At 31.9% G+C, this 14,854-nt stretch overlaps 2 protein-coding genes across 2 annotated transcripts in view; one reads left to right on the forward strand and one right to left on the reverse strand.

Annotated features, from left to right (window-relative positions):
• Nucleotides 1-3,716: 3,716 nt before the first annotated feature.
• LOC129802668 (protein RER1) lies at nucleotides 3,717-8,548 on the reverse strand. Its single transcript, XM_055848661.1, has 4 exons — nucleotides 8,192-8,548; nucleotides 7,922-8,123; nucleotides 7,631-7,848; nucleotides 3,717-4,272 (listed from the first exon to the last, which is right to left on the reverse strand). The coding sequence occupies exons 1-4, from the start codon at nucleotides 8,252-8,254 to the stop codon at nucleotides 4,198-4,200; spliced, it is 558 nt and encodes a 185-aa protein (XP_055704636.1). The 5' UTR covers nucleotides 8,255-8,548; the 3' UTR covers nucleotides 3,717-4,197.
• Nucleotides 8,549-11,337: 2,789 nt separating this feature from the next.
• The window catches only part of LOC129802669 (chromodomain-helicase-DNA-binding protein Mi-2 homolog), a 30,440-nt gene continuing 26,923 nt past the window's right edge, over nucleotides 11,338-14,854 (forward strand). Inside the window, exons 1-2 of the mRNA XM_055848662.1 lie at nucleotides 11,338-11,612; nucleotides 12,012-12,100. Coding sequence (XP_055704637.1) covers nucleotides 11,579-11,612; nucleotides 12,012-12,100 — 123 coding nt within the window. The 5' untranslated portion in view covers nucleotides 11,338-11,578. The remainder of the gene's footprint in view (nucleotides 11,613-12,011; nucleotides 12,101-14,854) is intronic.

The raw sequence follows: 14,854 nt of genomic DNA on the forward strand, positions 1-14,854 counted from the left end.
CAAATTGTTTATTATTTTAGTTTTATTTTGTTTCAGCTCTCGTGAATAAGAAAACAGTTGTAACCATTTAATGATTAGATCTTTGATTAACCTATTTATATTCTTAATAAATACGAAATTGAACAGATTTTTAGCAGTTTTCTTGGCCGTGAACTCTTTGAAACTCTTAATTTTTGTTTTAACTAAAACTGGAGAAAAAAGATCGCATAATTTATCAGGAAAAAGGTCTTTTTTAGTAAGTTGAAATTGTTAGATCTCAAGAGTTAACAAAACAAATATTTTAAAGAAGTATTTTTTTATTTTTTATATGTACGTGTTCCTCCTTAAATTAGGAAAAAATATATTGAGTGAGATTCTTTAAATTTGCATCTATATTATTCTCTTTTATTCGACATACAATCTAAGAAAAATTGTTACATCTCTATTGAAAAACAAATTACAATATTAGAAACTCTTTTCTTTAGGATAATAAAGTTTTTATTCGAGAAAATTCCTTCAAATACTCAATGGAAAATAGAAAATAAAACGGATAATGTCTAGAATTTTCCGAGAAAAACATATATCAATTTTGAATTTTACTCTTGAGTGATTGTAATGTATATCAGCATCTTATAAATTTCAAATTTTCAACGATCTTTCAATATTTCTCAAATTGACTATAGTTCTTATATATATTCTTATAGAGATAAAACCGAATTCTGAAATAATTCTGTAATAATTCTGTAATAATCGAAATATCAAAAAATTCTCAAACTGTCATTAAAATAGCGGAAGTTCGAAATGATTATCAAATATTGCGAAACTATCATGAATGTTTGTCGAGGTTCTCGTTACAAAAATACTCGTCAAATCCGAAAACAATACCTAATTAACCACTATGAAAACTTTCCTTGGCGAAAACTCGTAACCTTCATAACATTTAATATGCCTTGTCGATTGAAAATTGGTTTGAAAAATCACAAAAAAAATTAGTTTGAAAAATCACAAATTACTTTAAAAAAAGAAAAATTAAATGATAATTGGCTTTTTCTTACAAAAATCTCTGAAAATTCACTTTAGCATTATTTGACAATTTTTAGAAAATTTATACAAAACCACAAAATGAGAAAATCTTTATACGTATAAATACGTTTTTATAATTGAATTAGTATAAATGCAAAGGATTTTTTTTTAAGTTTTTTTTTTACTGTAGTAAAATATTAAAAAGAGAAATTTGGCAAAAATTCCGGTGCAGTCATTTAAGTGTTAAGAGAAGTCGCGATGAATAAATCAAAGCTTATAACAATGTTATTTAACCCTCTAACGGTGTTTTCTTTAATATCCCGTCAAATAATATCTGCAGATATCTTTAAGATTTCTGTAGAGAAAATCTACACCTCTACAGAATATCTGCAGATAAATTCTGTAGATATTCTTACGAATTTTATTTGGGCTTGGGACAAAATTCGTCAGAATATTTCGGCAGATTTATGACGAATCTCTGATGAATTTCTGTAGATATTCTGTAGATTTTTTCTACATTCCAGACTTTCCAGACAAGATGTGTCAGAAGAGATGGAAAAATTTTTCACTGAAGTTTGCAAAATTCTATAGAGTTATTCTTAGTGATATCACGGTGTTTATATAAAATAAAGAATTCTGCGACGCCGTGTTACAAGTACAGAAAAGTGAAGTGAAAACTTTAAACAGAGTGTCGACCAAAATTTCGTGTTTTTGTATCATTCGATTGGTGATTTTTAAGAAATTAGTATTTTTGCTCGCAGTTTTTTTACTTATCTAAAATGTGTACTCGGTAATGCTTGTTAAGCAGAGCATACAATTTTCTTTATAACTTCTACAGTTTCTTCATAAATCAACAATATTTTTGTGAAGTAATGGAGGTTATGCAGATTTTCTAGGGAGAAATTCTGCCGAGAATCTGCAGATTTTCTCTGAATGTACTAGAATATACCGTTAAAATTCAAAAAACCTCAGAGTAAAATCGGCAGGTAGAGCAATGATTTGACGGGATGCGAAAAAAAGTTCTAAAACAATGTTTTCTAGGATAATTATGACCCAATAAAGTCGAAAAACCCATCCATTCTTCATTACCTCTTTTAGTTTGGCCGCTAGGTGAGAAAATATAAAAATTTTTTGAAATTCTTTTTGCTTCTAAAATTCACATTTAGTTTTTTCAAATTTTTTAAATAAAATATACAAAGTAGAATGACATATATATCTTTCAGTAAAAAATAAATTTATTTTAGTCAGATAACTTTAAATCGCTATTTTTATGGAAATTGGAAATGAGTTTTTTTGCACAAATATTTTTTGTTGCTTTTCCCAGCAAAACTTCGATCTGCAATTCTGCACTTTTGAAATTTTAACGTTTCTTGTCATTCAATCGGATACTTCGTGTGGCTTCGGGATAGTCGTGCGACTTCGTGAGCATCGCGAATTTCTTTCGTGTTTTCTAACCATTTCCTTCCCCTTCGTATTTTCTATTATGGCTGATTTAATAATATTGTATTATAACATTATAATAATATTGTAAAAAAAGAGAGTATTCACGTAAAATTGTTGAACAAAAATTGAATTTTAAATAAATTGAAATACATATTTTTATGTAGTTAAAATAATGTTTAGAAACATTAGAAAGGGTAGAAGAAATGTAGAAATCATCTAAATACTCTAAAGAAATTCTGCCGATAATTTTAAAATTTTCTATAGAAATTCTGCAGAATTTTCATACAACGATCGGATCCACCTTAGAACAAAATTCTGCAGAAATTCTGCTGATTTTTCGGCAGTTAGTAATTCAAATCTGACGAATTTCTGCAGAATTTGCCGGGTGGGTTTCTCTGACCTGTCACACAAAACTGGGAATAGCAACAAAACGAAGAGTCAAAATGAGTTCAAACTTTCAAGAGATGTTTATAAGACTATTACCGAGGACACTATAGCACTTTTAAATAAATAAAACCTTTATTGTCGCTGTAAATGTGATTTTTGTGAAGATCGCCTGGAGGCGGTCTTACCCGTTAGAGGGTTAATTGTTTATTCATTCATTTAATTTATAATTACTTCAGTATTCAGTTTCTTTTGTGACCAAAACCAACGCGCGGAATGTCAAAAAACGATTTCCACAAAAAATTCCACACGAAAATCTCACCTGATTCTCTCCGATATTCGTGGATACGGAGCGATGATGGAAACTGAAACTGCCATGTCCGCCATTAAAATGTTTCTCGCGTTTTTTTGTTTTTGAAGTAAGAATGCTATAACCGTTTTATAGTAAATTTTCTGATTTGAATTTTCCTTTATATCCATTGCAAAATCTTATTTTATCATACAACAGCTAAAAACTCCAAGGTTTTTATAAATATGTGATGATTCTTTCATGCAATGAGTCCCAAAAACGGCAAAAGAATTCTTCCGACTGCAAAGGGAGTTTGGTATCCTTCTACCAAATAATACTAGGAGTAGCTTGGAAATTTCTTTGATAATTCTGGAATATCTTTTTTGCTGATAAGAACATATTCTAAATAAAAAAGTTTTCTAATTCCTCAAGAAATTCTTACGACTTCGTCCTGATATTAGCGCCTCTAGTGGCTATCAATTGAACAATATTTCAGACAGCTTTGTCTCATGAAACCACAATGAAACATTACTTCCCTTCAGTGAAAACATACTCGAAACACCAATGAAACACATCTCCAACAAGAGAAACAGCAAAATGTTATTTTTAATTACAAATTATAATTAAACGCTTCCATCCAGCTTTCCAAAAATCACTACAGAGACTGTTAAATAATAAATGGGATCTTTTTCCACAATATATTAACAGAAAAAAGAAATATTATTTGCAAAAAGAAATACCGTCCAAAGTAAGCACAATTCACTGCATTTTGTCATCCGAATAATTTTCCTCTAAAAAATTTTGTCTCCTTTCCGCGCCCAGGATCTTTGTTGTCTTTTTGGTTCTTCCTGTCTTTTTTTTTATTTCTTCGAGGAAACAACAACAACATTGATGGTGTATATGTGGTAAAACTGAAGAAGGGGGGTGAAAAAAAGAGGCAAAATGGACTGAGAAAAATCCCCCGTGGTTTAAACTGTTGAAATCGATGATGGTGCAATCATCTCCTTCTCATTCCGCGACGCCTCAGCTGTCGCGGCTGGGGCCACGTTTTGGGGCAGCAGTGATTGTGCTTTTAATTGTCACTGTGTCTCCGGAACTCTCTGATAGCGCGGTTTACTATGTGTAAACGGCAAATATCTGTACTTTATCATGTGCTAAAATTAAAAGAAAAATAGACAATCATTAATGTGATTGCAATTGATGAGAAAAATAATCTTTTGAAGGACTTAAAAGATTAGATTAGGTGCCAGAATTTTATAGAAACTTGAAAAATTTTTCAAAAAATAGAAATATTTATGGCGTTTTCACATAAAGGAAGAAACAGATTTAGTACTAATATAGTACTAAGAAAAAATATATTGTCCAGTGTTCTAAAATCTAAAAACTCCATTATTTCCCACAAAATAAATTAAATTTTTGTCCTTTTTTGTTTTAGTGCATGTCTGTCTTTATTAGTTTTAGTACATATCTGTACTAAATTTAAACATTTATTTACTTAATAAAAAATGTTGAATTTTAGAACCAGAGGACCATTTAAATTAAATCTTGAAATACAGAAAATTTACAGAAAGAGTAAGAGGTAAAATTTCAATCGATTGAATTTCACTCAGTTGAAAAGGTGTGCCAGCGCCATTAAGATTTAAATTGAATTTTTAATGTCAAAATTGAACATTCCAAATTTTGAGTGATACAGTATAGGCTAATGATCGCTCAAAATTTGAAATTTATAATTTTGACATGAATATTGCAACTTAAATGGTAAAATTCTATTTATTTGAGAATAAGTTACATATTTTTTCTGTTTGAAAAGCTATTTTTAACACTTTGTTTCTATTTTCTAGACTTGTCAGTTTAGTATAAGCATGTGCTAAATATCTAGTTTTGCTTTAAGATTTTAAAGATTACTTTTCGAATCCAAAAATGCCGAGAAACACAAAATATTGATGCTTTTGCAATGAAAAAAATGAAAAGGAAAAATCTTTCTCCTGAAAATTTTTTTAGTACAGGACTGTCCACGGAGGCAGCCAAGATCCTGAAAGCCAAAATCCCGAATATTCAAAATCCTGAAAGTGATGAAATTATTTGGAGGATAATGTGTAGAATAATTTCCCAAGACACAGAAAATTTCCCTAGAGCAAGCGCGGGTGCAATCGTGGGAGTAGCTATGGTATTTTTAAGAATTCGGGATTTTGGTGTTCGGGTTTTTGGCTTTCGGGATTTTGATTTTCGGAATTTTTGGTCGGGATCCGACTGCTCTCATGTGCTTCTGCGTTAGTAATGTTTCTTTTCTTTGTGTTGGTTTCTGTCATGACTGTTTTCCTAAGTCCTCGTCGTGTTCTGAAACCATCAACAGTCGTGACAGGAACCAATACAAAGAAATGCCATGTCCTAAGTCATGTACTAAAAAATGTTCAAGAGAAAGATTTTCCCATATTTTTTTATTGAAATGGCACCATAATTCATTACCGGATGTATTTCAGATTTCAGTCTAAGATTTAGTATACATGAACGAAGCCAAATTCATAAATTTACACGGTAAGTTTGGGCAAATGGCAAAGTATATTATAAAGCTTTAAGATCAGTCAGTGGTTGGGCCTACTTTGGGACAAACTTAATACTCTTTTAACAGCGCATTTCCAGTCAAAATCTCGAAAGCCAAAATCCTGGAAGCCGAAATTCCGGAAGCTAAAATCCCATATGAATAAAAATTCTGAAAGTGACAGAATTCCGAAAAGCCAAATTTCATAAATCGCAAAATCTCGAAAGCCATAACTCCGAATGGCAAAATCCCGCAAAGGTCAAAATCCCAAAAGCTAAAATCCCGAATACTTAAATGTCATAGCTACACATACGATTACACTCGCCGTTGTTAGAGGCAAAGGGATTTTTTTTGTGTTCTCAGTTTTGATTTTCTGGATTTTGATTTTTTCAAATTTTGACCCATTCGAGATTTTAGACCTTTCCGGATTTTGGTGTTCTGAGTTTTGATTGTTGGGATTTTGTTATTTTGAAATTTTGACCCATTCAGGATTTTGACTATTCAGGATTTTGGCCCTATCCGGATTTTGGTGTTCTGAGTTTTGATTTTTAGGATTTTATTATTTTGAAATTTTGACCCATTCACGATTTTGGCCACTTCAGGATTTTGACTATTCAGGATTTTGGCCCTTTCCGAATTTTGGTGTTGAGTTTTCAGGATTTTGATTTTTTAAAATTTTGGTCCCTTCTCGAATTTTGTTTTTTGGGATTGTAGTTCCTTCCGGACTCTGACATTGAGGTTTTTCCGTTCGGGATTTTTGGCTTTTTTGGATTTTGGCTTTTCGGGATTGTGATCGATTCGGAATTTTGACTTTTCGAGATTTAAGTGTGAGGTATTTCGGCTTTCAGTATCTTGGCCGGCATCGAAATTGAATTAGCACACTATGTACTAAAGTTCTATTTTTTCATATCTAATATTTTATATTATATATTAAGATTTTTTAGGGAAATACTCAAAGTTTTTTTTTAAATAAAATCGTCCCTTTTGATTTTTTTTTGATAATCTTATTCCTTATCAAGAATTTATGTTCTAAACTTGGTTGTCTTATTATAAAATGTAATAATAAAACCGTAAATGTACAAAAAGCATCATTTTATTGTAAGAACGCGAATAGCTACTTATCTGCTTATTCAAACGATACGTAGCTTCGATACTAAAATTTGGCTTGTTTAAATTTATTTATTTTTTTAATTCGGATATGTGTACTAATATTTTTGTATTTACAAATATTTTTCAGCGTTATCCATTGGCATGCGTATCTATGATTTTTAAGAAAAACACTTAGCAATTAATTCGTAAAAAAATGCTGATCAAAATATTTAGTACATGCGTGTACTAAAAGTTAAACAATTGTCAATTTTTAGGCGAAAAACATCTAACGAAATCCAGGAAAAATATAATGCTGGTTTTTAAACGCAAATTGCCATTTACAATTTAATTAGATTGAGAAAAAAATACTATGATTAAGTAAAGTGTAAAAGCATTCAAACTTCTAAATCTTCAGGAAATGAGAAGAAAAATTAATTCATTCGGATAGACATTTATATCTTGTAATATCTCTATATTTTTCTTATCATTTTTTTTGTAATTATCTCCATTTTTTAGTACTACCGGTTTATTTGTTAGAGAAAAAATAAATTTTATAGCGAAAACCTGCGAATTTATGTTCAGTTTTTTTATGTCACAAGGTCCGAAGTCTTTGAATCGTGTTGGATATATAAATTTATATTTTTTAATCACCACCTGGCCTCAACGTTTAGCTTTTCACCAAAGAAAATCAATTTTAAGTCTTATCGATATTGATTTTCATAAGAAAAAAAAGAAAGAAAAGTTCTGTCTCAATTTAGTTAATTTCTGGGTCATTTGAGGGTCTCCGTGTAATCTCTAACCTTCTAAAGTCGATTTGATTATCACTGAACTGAGGTCACTGACCCTATTCTAGATCAAATTTCTAAGTGATGCCAGGGACTTACCTTAATCTGTCTCTTCATCGTTATGCAGAAGAGTGTGATGAAGTACATGACGAGAATTGGCCAGAACACTGGCACGTTGAACACCTCGAAGAAGGTACAAATGATGCCAATGACAGTGCTCTTGGCCACTGCATACCAAAATTTAAATTCCGGTAATCGCCGGATGAACGGACGAAATTCCTCTTTGGCATGTGTTGGCAATTCTGGTCCTTGATCATCTGCAAAGACAAACCCAGAAGGAGGATTTAATAAAGGGAGATCTCATCCCGGAAAGATGGTTAAAGGTCTTACCGTCTAAATCCAGCGCTGGATCAATTTTAGGCGTTAGAAATGCAATAAAGAGGTTGAGGTGGTAGATGCCCAAGGCATATGTGACAATGTACCATCCCTGCTTGGTGAAGACGCGCAGCAGAAAGAGGAAAATGAGGAAAACAGCACCGCCCCATCGGATTCTCGTGTGCGGAGTCAACCGGTCGAGTTGGAGTTGATAGAGCTGCCGGATGGAAGAAAAAAACCAATTAGCTGGGTGAATCATCACAATCGTACGATGCCCAAACTCACCTGAGATATTCTGATGAAGAATTGAGATACAATATTTCTACTGGGAGCCTCTCCTTCCATCATTTTGAACGCCTCCGGAGGACTCTTCCCTTGCCACAAAGCACTGACTAACCTAGTTGGGGGACTTGTTTTCACCACCCCAATATGTCACACAAACACCACCCGTCTATCCCCAAAACACGTGAAATTGCATCAACAGAATGTGAAGAAGGAGTTCCAATTGGAAAATGCACCAAATTCACTCTCCTTAACCCTCAAATTTAATTAAATTGAGAGGATTAAGTGAAATTTTCTCAAATACTCGGGTTTTTTTGACACTGAACACGTCACGAGTTTCCGGAATGAGGGCACTGTGATCGCAAAGAAGGAGATTCGATCAACCCAGCTGACCACTAACCATTCGGCAATTTATTTAAAATTCGCAGCCGTAGGCTTAATAAAAATTATTTTATGAATAATTAATATGTAAAATTGGAAACAAAAAATTATTATGATTATTAAATGTTCATAACCAATTGTAAGTAGACAAAAATTACGACTTTCAAATACCTGTCGGGATAGAATGTTTTTTTTGAAAAAAGTAGAAAATTACATATTTTACGTCTTTTTTTTAGACTAAGGAACTATTATTCTCTTGCAATCATTGTAAATTTTGTTCCAAAAACATAACATTGAATATTTTACATTTGGAAAATGTTTCAACATTGCATTTGGTTTTATACCCAAATTAAAAATTCACTTAAGTAAAAATGTAATCATTTTTTTTTGTACAAAAAATATATGAGAATTCTCCGCTCTGGGCTGGCTAGTCCGGCTAGGCTAGACCCCTTGATAAAAATCTTGATCCGATTTGCAATATAAAATTACATATTGAGCTCATTAAAAGTTTAAAAAATGTCTTTTCAAATATGTTTCTCAAGTTATCAGTCTGATCTCCATATTTTCCAAAAGCGAAAAAAAAAATTAAATCGTTCTTTAAGGCTTGTTTTTTTTTACACATAAATCTACGATTCATTAAATTTTTTTTGTTTTGTAATTTTTTTCATTTTTTACAAAAATTCAACGAAAGAAAATTTATTGAATATTTATATATATTAAGGCCATTCAGGAAAATCTTTACTGGCTTGTTATGATTACCTTTGTCAACCGGATAAGCAGTCAACAGGAGCTTTTTGATTGCTGCATTTATAATTTGTTTATAAAAATTTGGGAGAGAGTGTTCGGTATATGGCGGTGAGACTTTCGACTCAATTGTCATAGTTTCTGAGTTCGAGTCCCACCCGGCGCAAATGATTAAAGCACCTGAAGTCTGGAGAGACTTTTTAGGTGTGATTTCTTCTAATCACACCTTGAATCACACATATTTCACGATACATCCTAAACAGAATAAATAATTTGTAAAATATGAACACTCCCTTTCTCCCGAAAAAATCGTACGTTTGGAAAAATTCAGATTATGAAACGATTTATAGGAATTCTTTAGTTATTGATAAAAACCTTAAGTATGCTCATACATTAGAAATTTGCAGAACATTTAACATTACCCCTAAAAATTCCTTATTCTCCATAATTTTAATGAAAAAATAGCCTAGCTCGGATAAAATATTTTCTCAAACGTACATTTTTTGTGGAGACAGAGGGAGGAAAATATTATTTAAGTAGGGTGTGATTTAGTGCCAATTTGTAAGTCAAAATTCTTTATAACATTGAAATTTTAATGAAGAAGTTGCATTGACGAGGATCTTATGCGAAAATACTGAAATATTTTCCTAGAATTTCTATTAGATATTAGATAATCCATAGCTCTTACACAATCTCTGGCTGTGCTCGAAAATGTCGCTTAACTGAAATTTAAAGATCATTACTACGTTTTTAAAAGTTTTATTGTTAAAAAAAAAAACATTTCATGGCATTCTCTGGATGTCTCTGGATGTATGAAATGTTAGATAAAGAGATATATTTAGAATTAGTTATAGACACGTGTTGATATACAGTGGCGGCCAAAATAATAGAATCACTTTGCAAAGCATATATATATATATTTTTAACTTTTATATTTTTTCCCAAATTGTTGATATATTTCTGAAGTAGAAATCTTCAAATTATTAGAATCGTAGAATAAGGGTTGTTTTGGCCACTAGAGGTCTCTATTTTACACAGAATACGTCTACAGTGAAATTCAGTTGAGCCAAAAAAATTGGAAAACTGTCATTTATGGTTTCTAAATATGGCTTTATTTAAACTTATTCGATTTATAGACCACATTCTTTAATTTAAGTGGAAGTGGTCCTATCGTGCTGTTCAAACCAAATTTCTCTATTGATGTATTCTGTGAAAAATAGAGACCTCTTTCGGCCAAAACAATACTTATTTGACGTAAGGTAATTATTTAACATTTCCATATCAAAATTATTTCAACGAATTGGAATAAACAAAAATGCTAAAGGTAAAATAGTAGTCTTTGCGGAGCTGATTCTATTATTTTGGCCGCCACTGTATATAAAGAATTTTCACATGATTTCCTCATATTATTATTATTGTGTTAAAAAAATCCTGAAAAAAGAAATGGTTTTAATATTTTTACAATAAAGGTACATTTTTTTTTAAATTTACTACATGAAAAACTGTAATGCCTAATGATTAAGGTGTATTTAAAAAAATAATTTTAGAAATTAACTCCCAATAATAGGAGAAAGTCTTTAATTGACGATGTTACATGACGTGTTTAATCCCGGAACATGTTGTACCGTTGTACGTTGATTTTACAATTTTATGTTACTTTAACTTAACTCTTAGAAAGTAAATTTTATTATTGCTTGTTTAAACTGTTTCGAAAGAAAATAAGTTTTATGTTATTTATTTCAGTTTTAATACTATTATAAAGTGTATTAAAAAAATGAAATATTGATTTTAGATTAAATTACAATTTTAATATGGCAACAAAACAGAAGAAAAATTAATAATGTATGTTACATAGAATTTTTATTAATGCATTCCCATCCATACTTTTTTTTAAAATTAATTAGTAAAATATGTTTGGGTTTATTGGACTTTCTTTTAAAAGACCGTGTACAAAGCGATTATTAGAAAGTACTTCGAATGCCGTATGGAGTAAGGGATTTGTTTAGCCAGCTGGGTTAGTCGTTCACCGCTGAGTTGCCAGGCGGCGCTGTAGGTTGTGTGGCAAAAGGAAGCGTGCTCTCTGCTTAATAAACAGCTTTTTTTCGTGGCAAAAAAGTGAATAAATTGTGCAAAAATACTGCAAAATTGTCAATTGGCATCCCATTGAGACGTAGTGTGTGGTGTTTTGTGCCAGAGTGCGATATTTTGGCGTGAAAAAGTGTCCAAAGTTGCCGCTGTGACAACTGAGGGGCCCCCATTGTTTCAATGGCGTCTGACGATGAAATTGAGTCGTTCACCGGTAATGCACCTTTTCACTGCAATTTTCACTAGTTTTCCCCCCACTGGTCCCATCAGCACCACCGCCACATTCCACAGCACACACCACTGAGCATTTTCCGTGACCCCAATGGGCAGTTTTCTCGTGGTTTGTGTGGGAAAATTGGCCAAAGAAGGGTGTCCAAGATGGACGGTGAAGGGGAAGGCTCTGTCTTTTTTTTCAGGTGTACAAAAAGCAAAAGAAAAAAAACTCGCGAACGGTAATTGAGCGCAAAGAGAGGCAGAAAAAAAAGAAGCACAAGACAAAGCGGAAGAGAGTAAAGTGGGAAAAAGAGCCAGCGAGAGAATTGAGCTACTGAAGAAACTATCTTTTACCATATTTTTCCTTTTCAATTCTTATTTGGTTCTTCTTGCTTTGCAGCCGAAGACGCCGAACGGCAGGAGTTCGAGGGCGGAGGCGGCGGTGAGGCGTCCGGGGACTCCGATGAGGCTCTGGAAAAAGTGAGGAATGTAAGTTGCATTTTACTCTTGTTGCTTTAATTTGTTTTGTGGATTTTTCTTTGGGATTCCTGGTGCTTTTTTGGATTAGTTTATTTCTTGGAAGGCTCCTAAAGGTGTCTTTAGATTTAAAGGGATTTCTTAAACATCCAAAAATAGAGGATTAGAAATTCTAGGTATTTTTCTAATAAAATAAAGATACTGCTGAGGATTCCAAGAACTCTGAAAGGTAATCCATGTCCATTTTTTGATAAGACTGGAAATCTTAGAATTTATTTTAATTACGTAATTAGGTGAAATTGAAGAAAAACCAATTACGTCAAAATGCGAAAGAATAGTGTAAAGTTTTTGAATAATGAGTCAGCGTTCCTGGGTGTTTTTTTTTAAGATGAGGCTTTAAGCCGGGATAGGGAAAGCCGGGAAACTGAGATAAGTTGGAGAAAGAGAGGTTTCTGCAATATACTGCGCATTAATCGGTGTAATCTTTAAAGTTTAAGACGACCAATGCATTTTATTTAAAAAGAAAAAACATTAATACGTTAATACGAGGGATACGAGACCTAAAAAAAAAGCTGGAAATATATGGAGGCAGGAGACTATTTTTACGTGGGTGGATATTCAAAAGGAAAATAGGATGCGAAAAAGCCGAAAAATGCAAATCCTATTAAAATATTGCAAAATTGCAATGTATTTTCAAATTTTAATAAAATTTCTAGGAATGAAGATCTTGAAAAATTTTGAAAAATCATAATACATTAATGAAAAATAATATTTTTATTGGTTGTTTTTATGAAAAAGAAGAGTAGCCTTTATTGCAAATTAATTTTTTTTTGTCAAAAGCGGATTAAATTAAATTATGGAAATCTTAGTTAATAAGGGCTTAGAATTTTGGATAATGCCATGTTCCGTAGTATTGAATGTTTTTCTACATACCTTGATATTTGATTTAAGACAATTACAAATCTTAATCGGTGGCAGCCGAAATCAACAATTCCAGAAACCAAAATTCCGAAATCCAAAATCCCAAATGGTCAAAATCGTGAAACCGTCGAATTCGAGGTTTCAATATTTTGGACTCTCAGAATTTCGGCTTTCGAGATATTGTGCGAGACCCCTTTTAATATCTAATTTATATTTCCTAAAAAGGTTCACTGATCAAAATATCCTAGATTAGGACATCCCTATAGTTTGTAATCACCTATCAGAACTCTAACATTATCGATTTTAAATACTTATTAGAAAAAAATGTTGTTTTTTTTCGAACGTGTCCGTATTTTAGTTGAATGCTAAAAGCTTGGAAATCTTGAGATTTTCATATTTTATTATTAAAAAAAAATCCTATTTCCTATCATTTGTCCATTGAGCCCTAGTCCGTAGTTTACGAAAACCTGATTAATCTCTGACGGGGAGAATAATGTGTGGAATAATTTCTTAAAATACAGATTAAATTCCTTTAGTAAACTATGATACTTTTAAGAATTCAGAATTTTGACCGGGACCCATCCGTACTCGTTTCGGAGACGTGATTAAGCAAAATTTTTATTCTGTTTCAGTAATTTGTTCTTAGTTCGTCGTGTACAGAATGATTCAGTGATTCCGGTATTGTCCAATCTTAATTTTTATTTCGTATACATAACACGGCCTTAAGATTTAACGTTTAGCCATAAGGCAAATTCTGGAATTTCTAAATGGGTGAAATTTTTTAAATTTTTCGTATTAGTATGGATATAAGAGCAATTTAACCATATTAAAAAAAAAATAGTGAAATTGCTTACCCAACTAGCATTTTCTTCTCCATAATAATGTTAAAGAATTCTCAAAGTACGGCATATACAATCACAATTTTCTGAAATAATGCTTGTATATGTAGAACTTCTAAAATAGTCAGAGAGGCCCTTCTATGGTAAAAATAGCGCACTTTTAAAAAGCTCCAGTAGGGGAGACTGAGGCAAAATTTGTCAAAACGCATATTTAATTCTTTTACGAGCTCTGAGAAAACTTAAACGTTTTATAATGAGTAAATTCTTATAGCAAATTTACTGCTCTACAACATTACAGAAGACTATGTTCCTATATCTCGAAAGGAATGTAATTTTCGAATCATTTTCTAAAAGTCGATTTTGTAGAGATTCTCAAAGTTGTTTGGGTAAATTTTGTCAGTCTTCGGATAATTTGTGATGTTTTACTCTCGCAAACATTAAAAATATCAAATAGACATATTTTTATAGGAAATTTATTCCTCTACAACTTTGTCGAAGATAATTTTTCTCTATCTTAACGAGAAATGTGCTTAAATTGAGCCAATCATTATTGATATTTTCTGTAAACCAAATATTTCAAAAATAGGGCTCAAAATTTCATTATTTTTTACTTTACATTATCCTTCCTCGAATCCCTTGAAACTTTCTAAGTTTAAGAAGGTTCATGAAAGCTATCTAATAAAAATTTCAAGCCTAAGTCTCTTTTATTTTAGAAAATAGTGAATATTGAAATTTTCGTTTTGACAAATTTTGCCCCAGTCTCCCCTATGCATAGAAACCTAAAATATCACAGAGAACTTTTTGGTGTAGAGCAATTCACTGCCCATTTTACAGTTTAGTCAGAAAAAAGTCCTGAATATGAAGCACGAAAAAATGTGCGAAGGTTGCCTAGATTCCCCTAGAACCACAATTTTCTGATATAATGAGACCGCGAAATTCTCTGAACTTGCGAAAATCCATATTGTCCCTGTGTAAGTGTAAACTGAACGCGTCTCTTTCCCATATA

Source organism: Phlebotomus papatasi, chromosome 2 (genome assembly GCF_024763615.1).
Source record: "Phlebotomus papatasi isolate M1 chromosome 2, Ppap_2.1, whole genome shotgun sequence".
Classification (NCBI taxonomy): Eukaryota; Metazoa; Arthropoda; class Insecta; order Diptera; family Psychodidae; genus Phlebotomus; species Phlebotomus papatasi.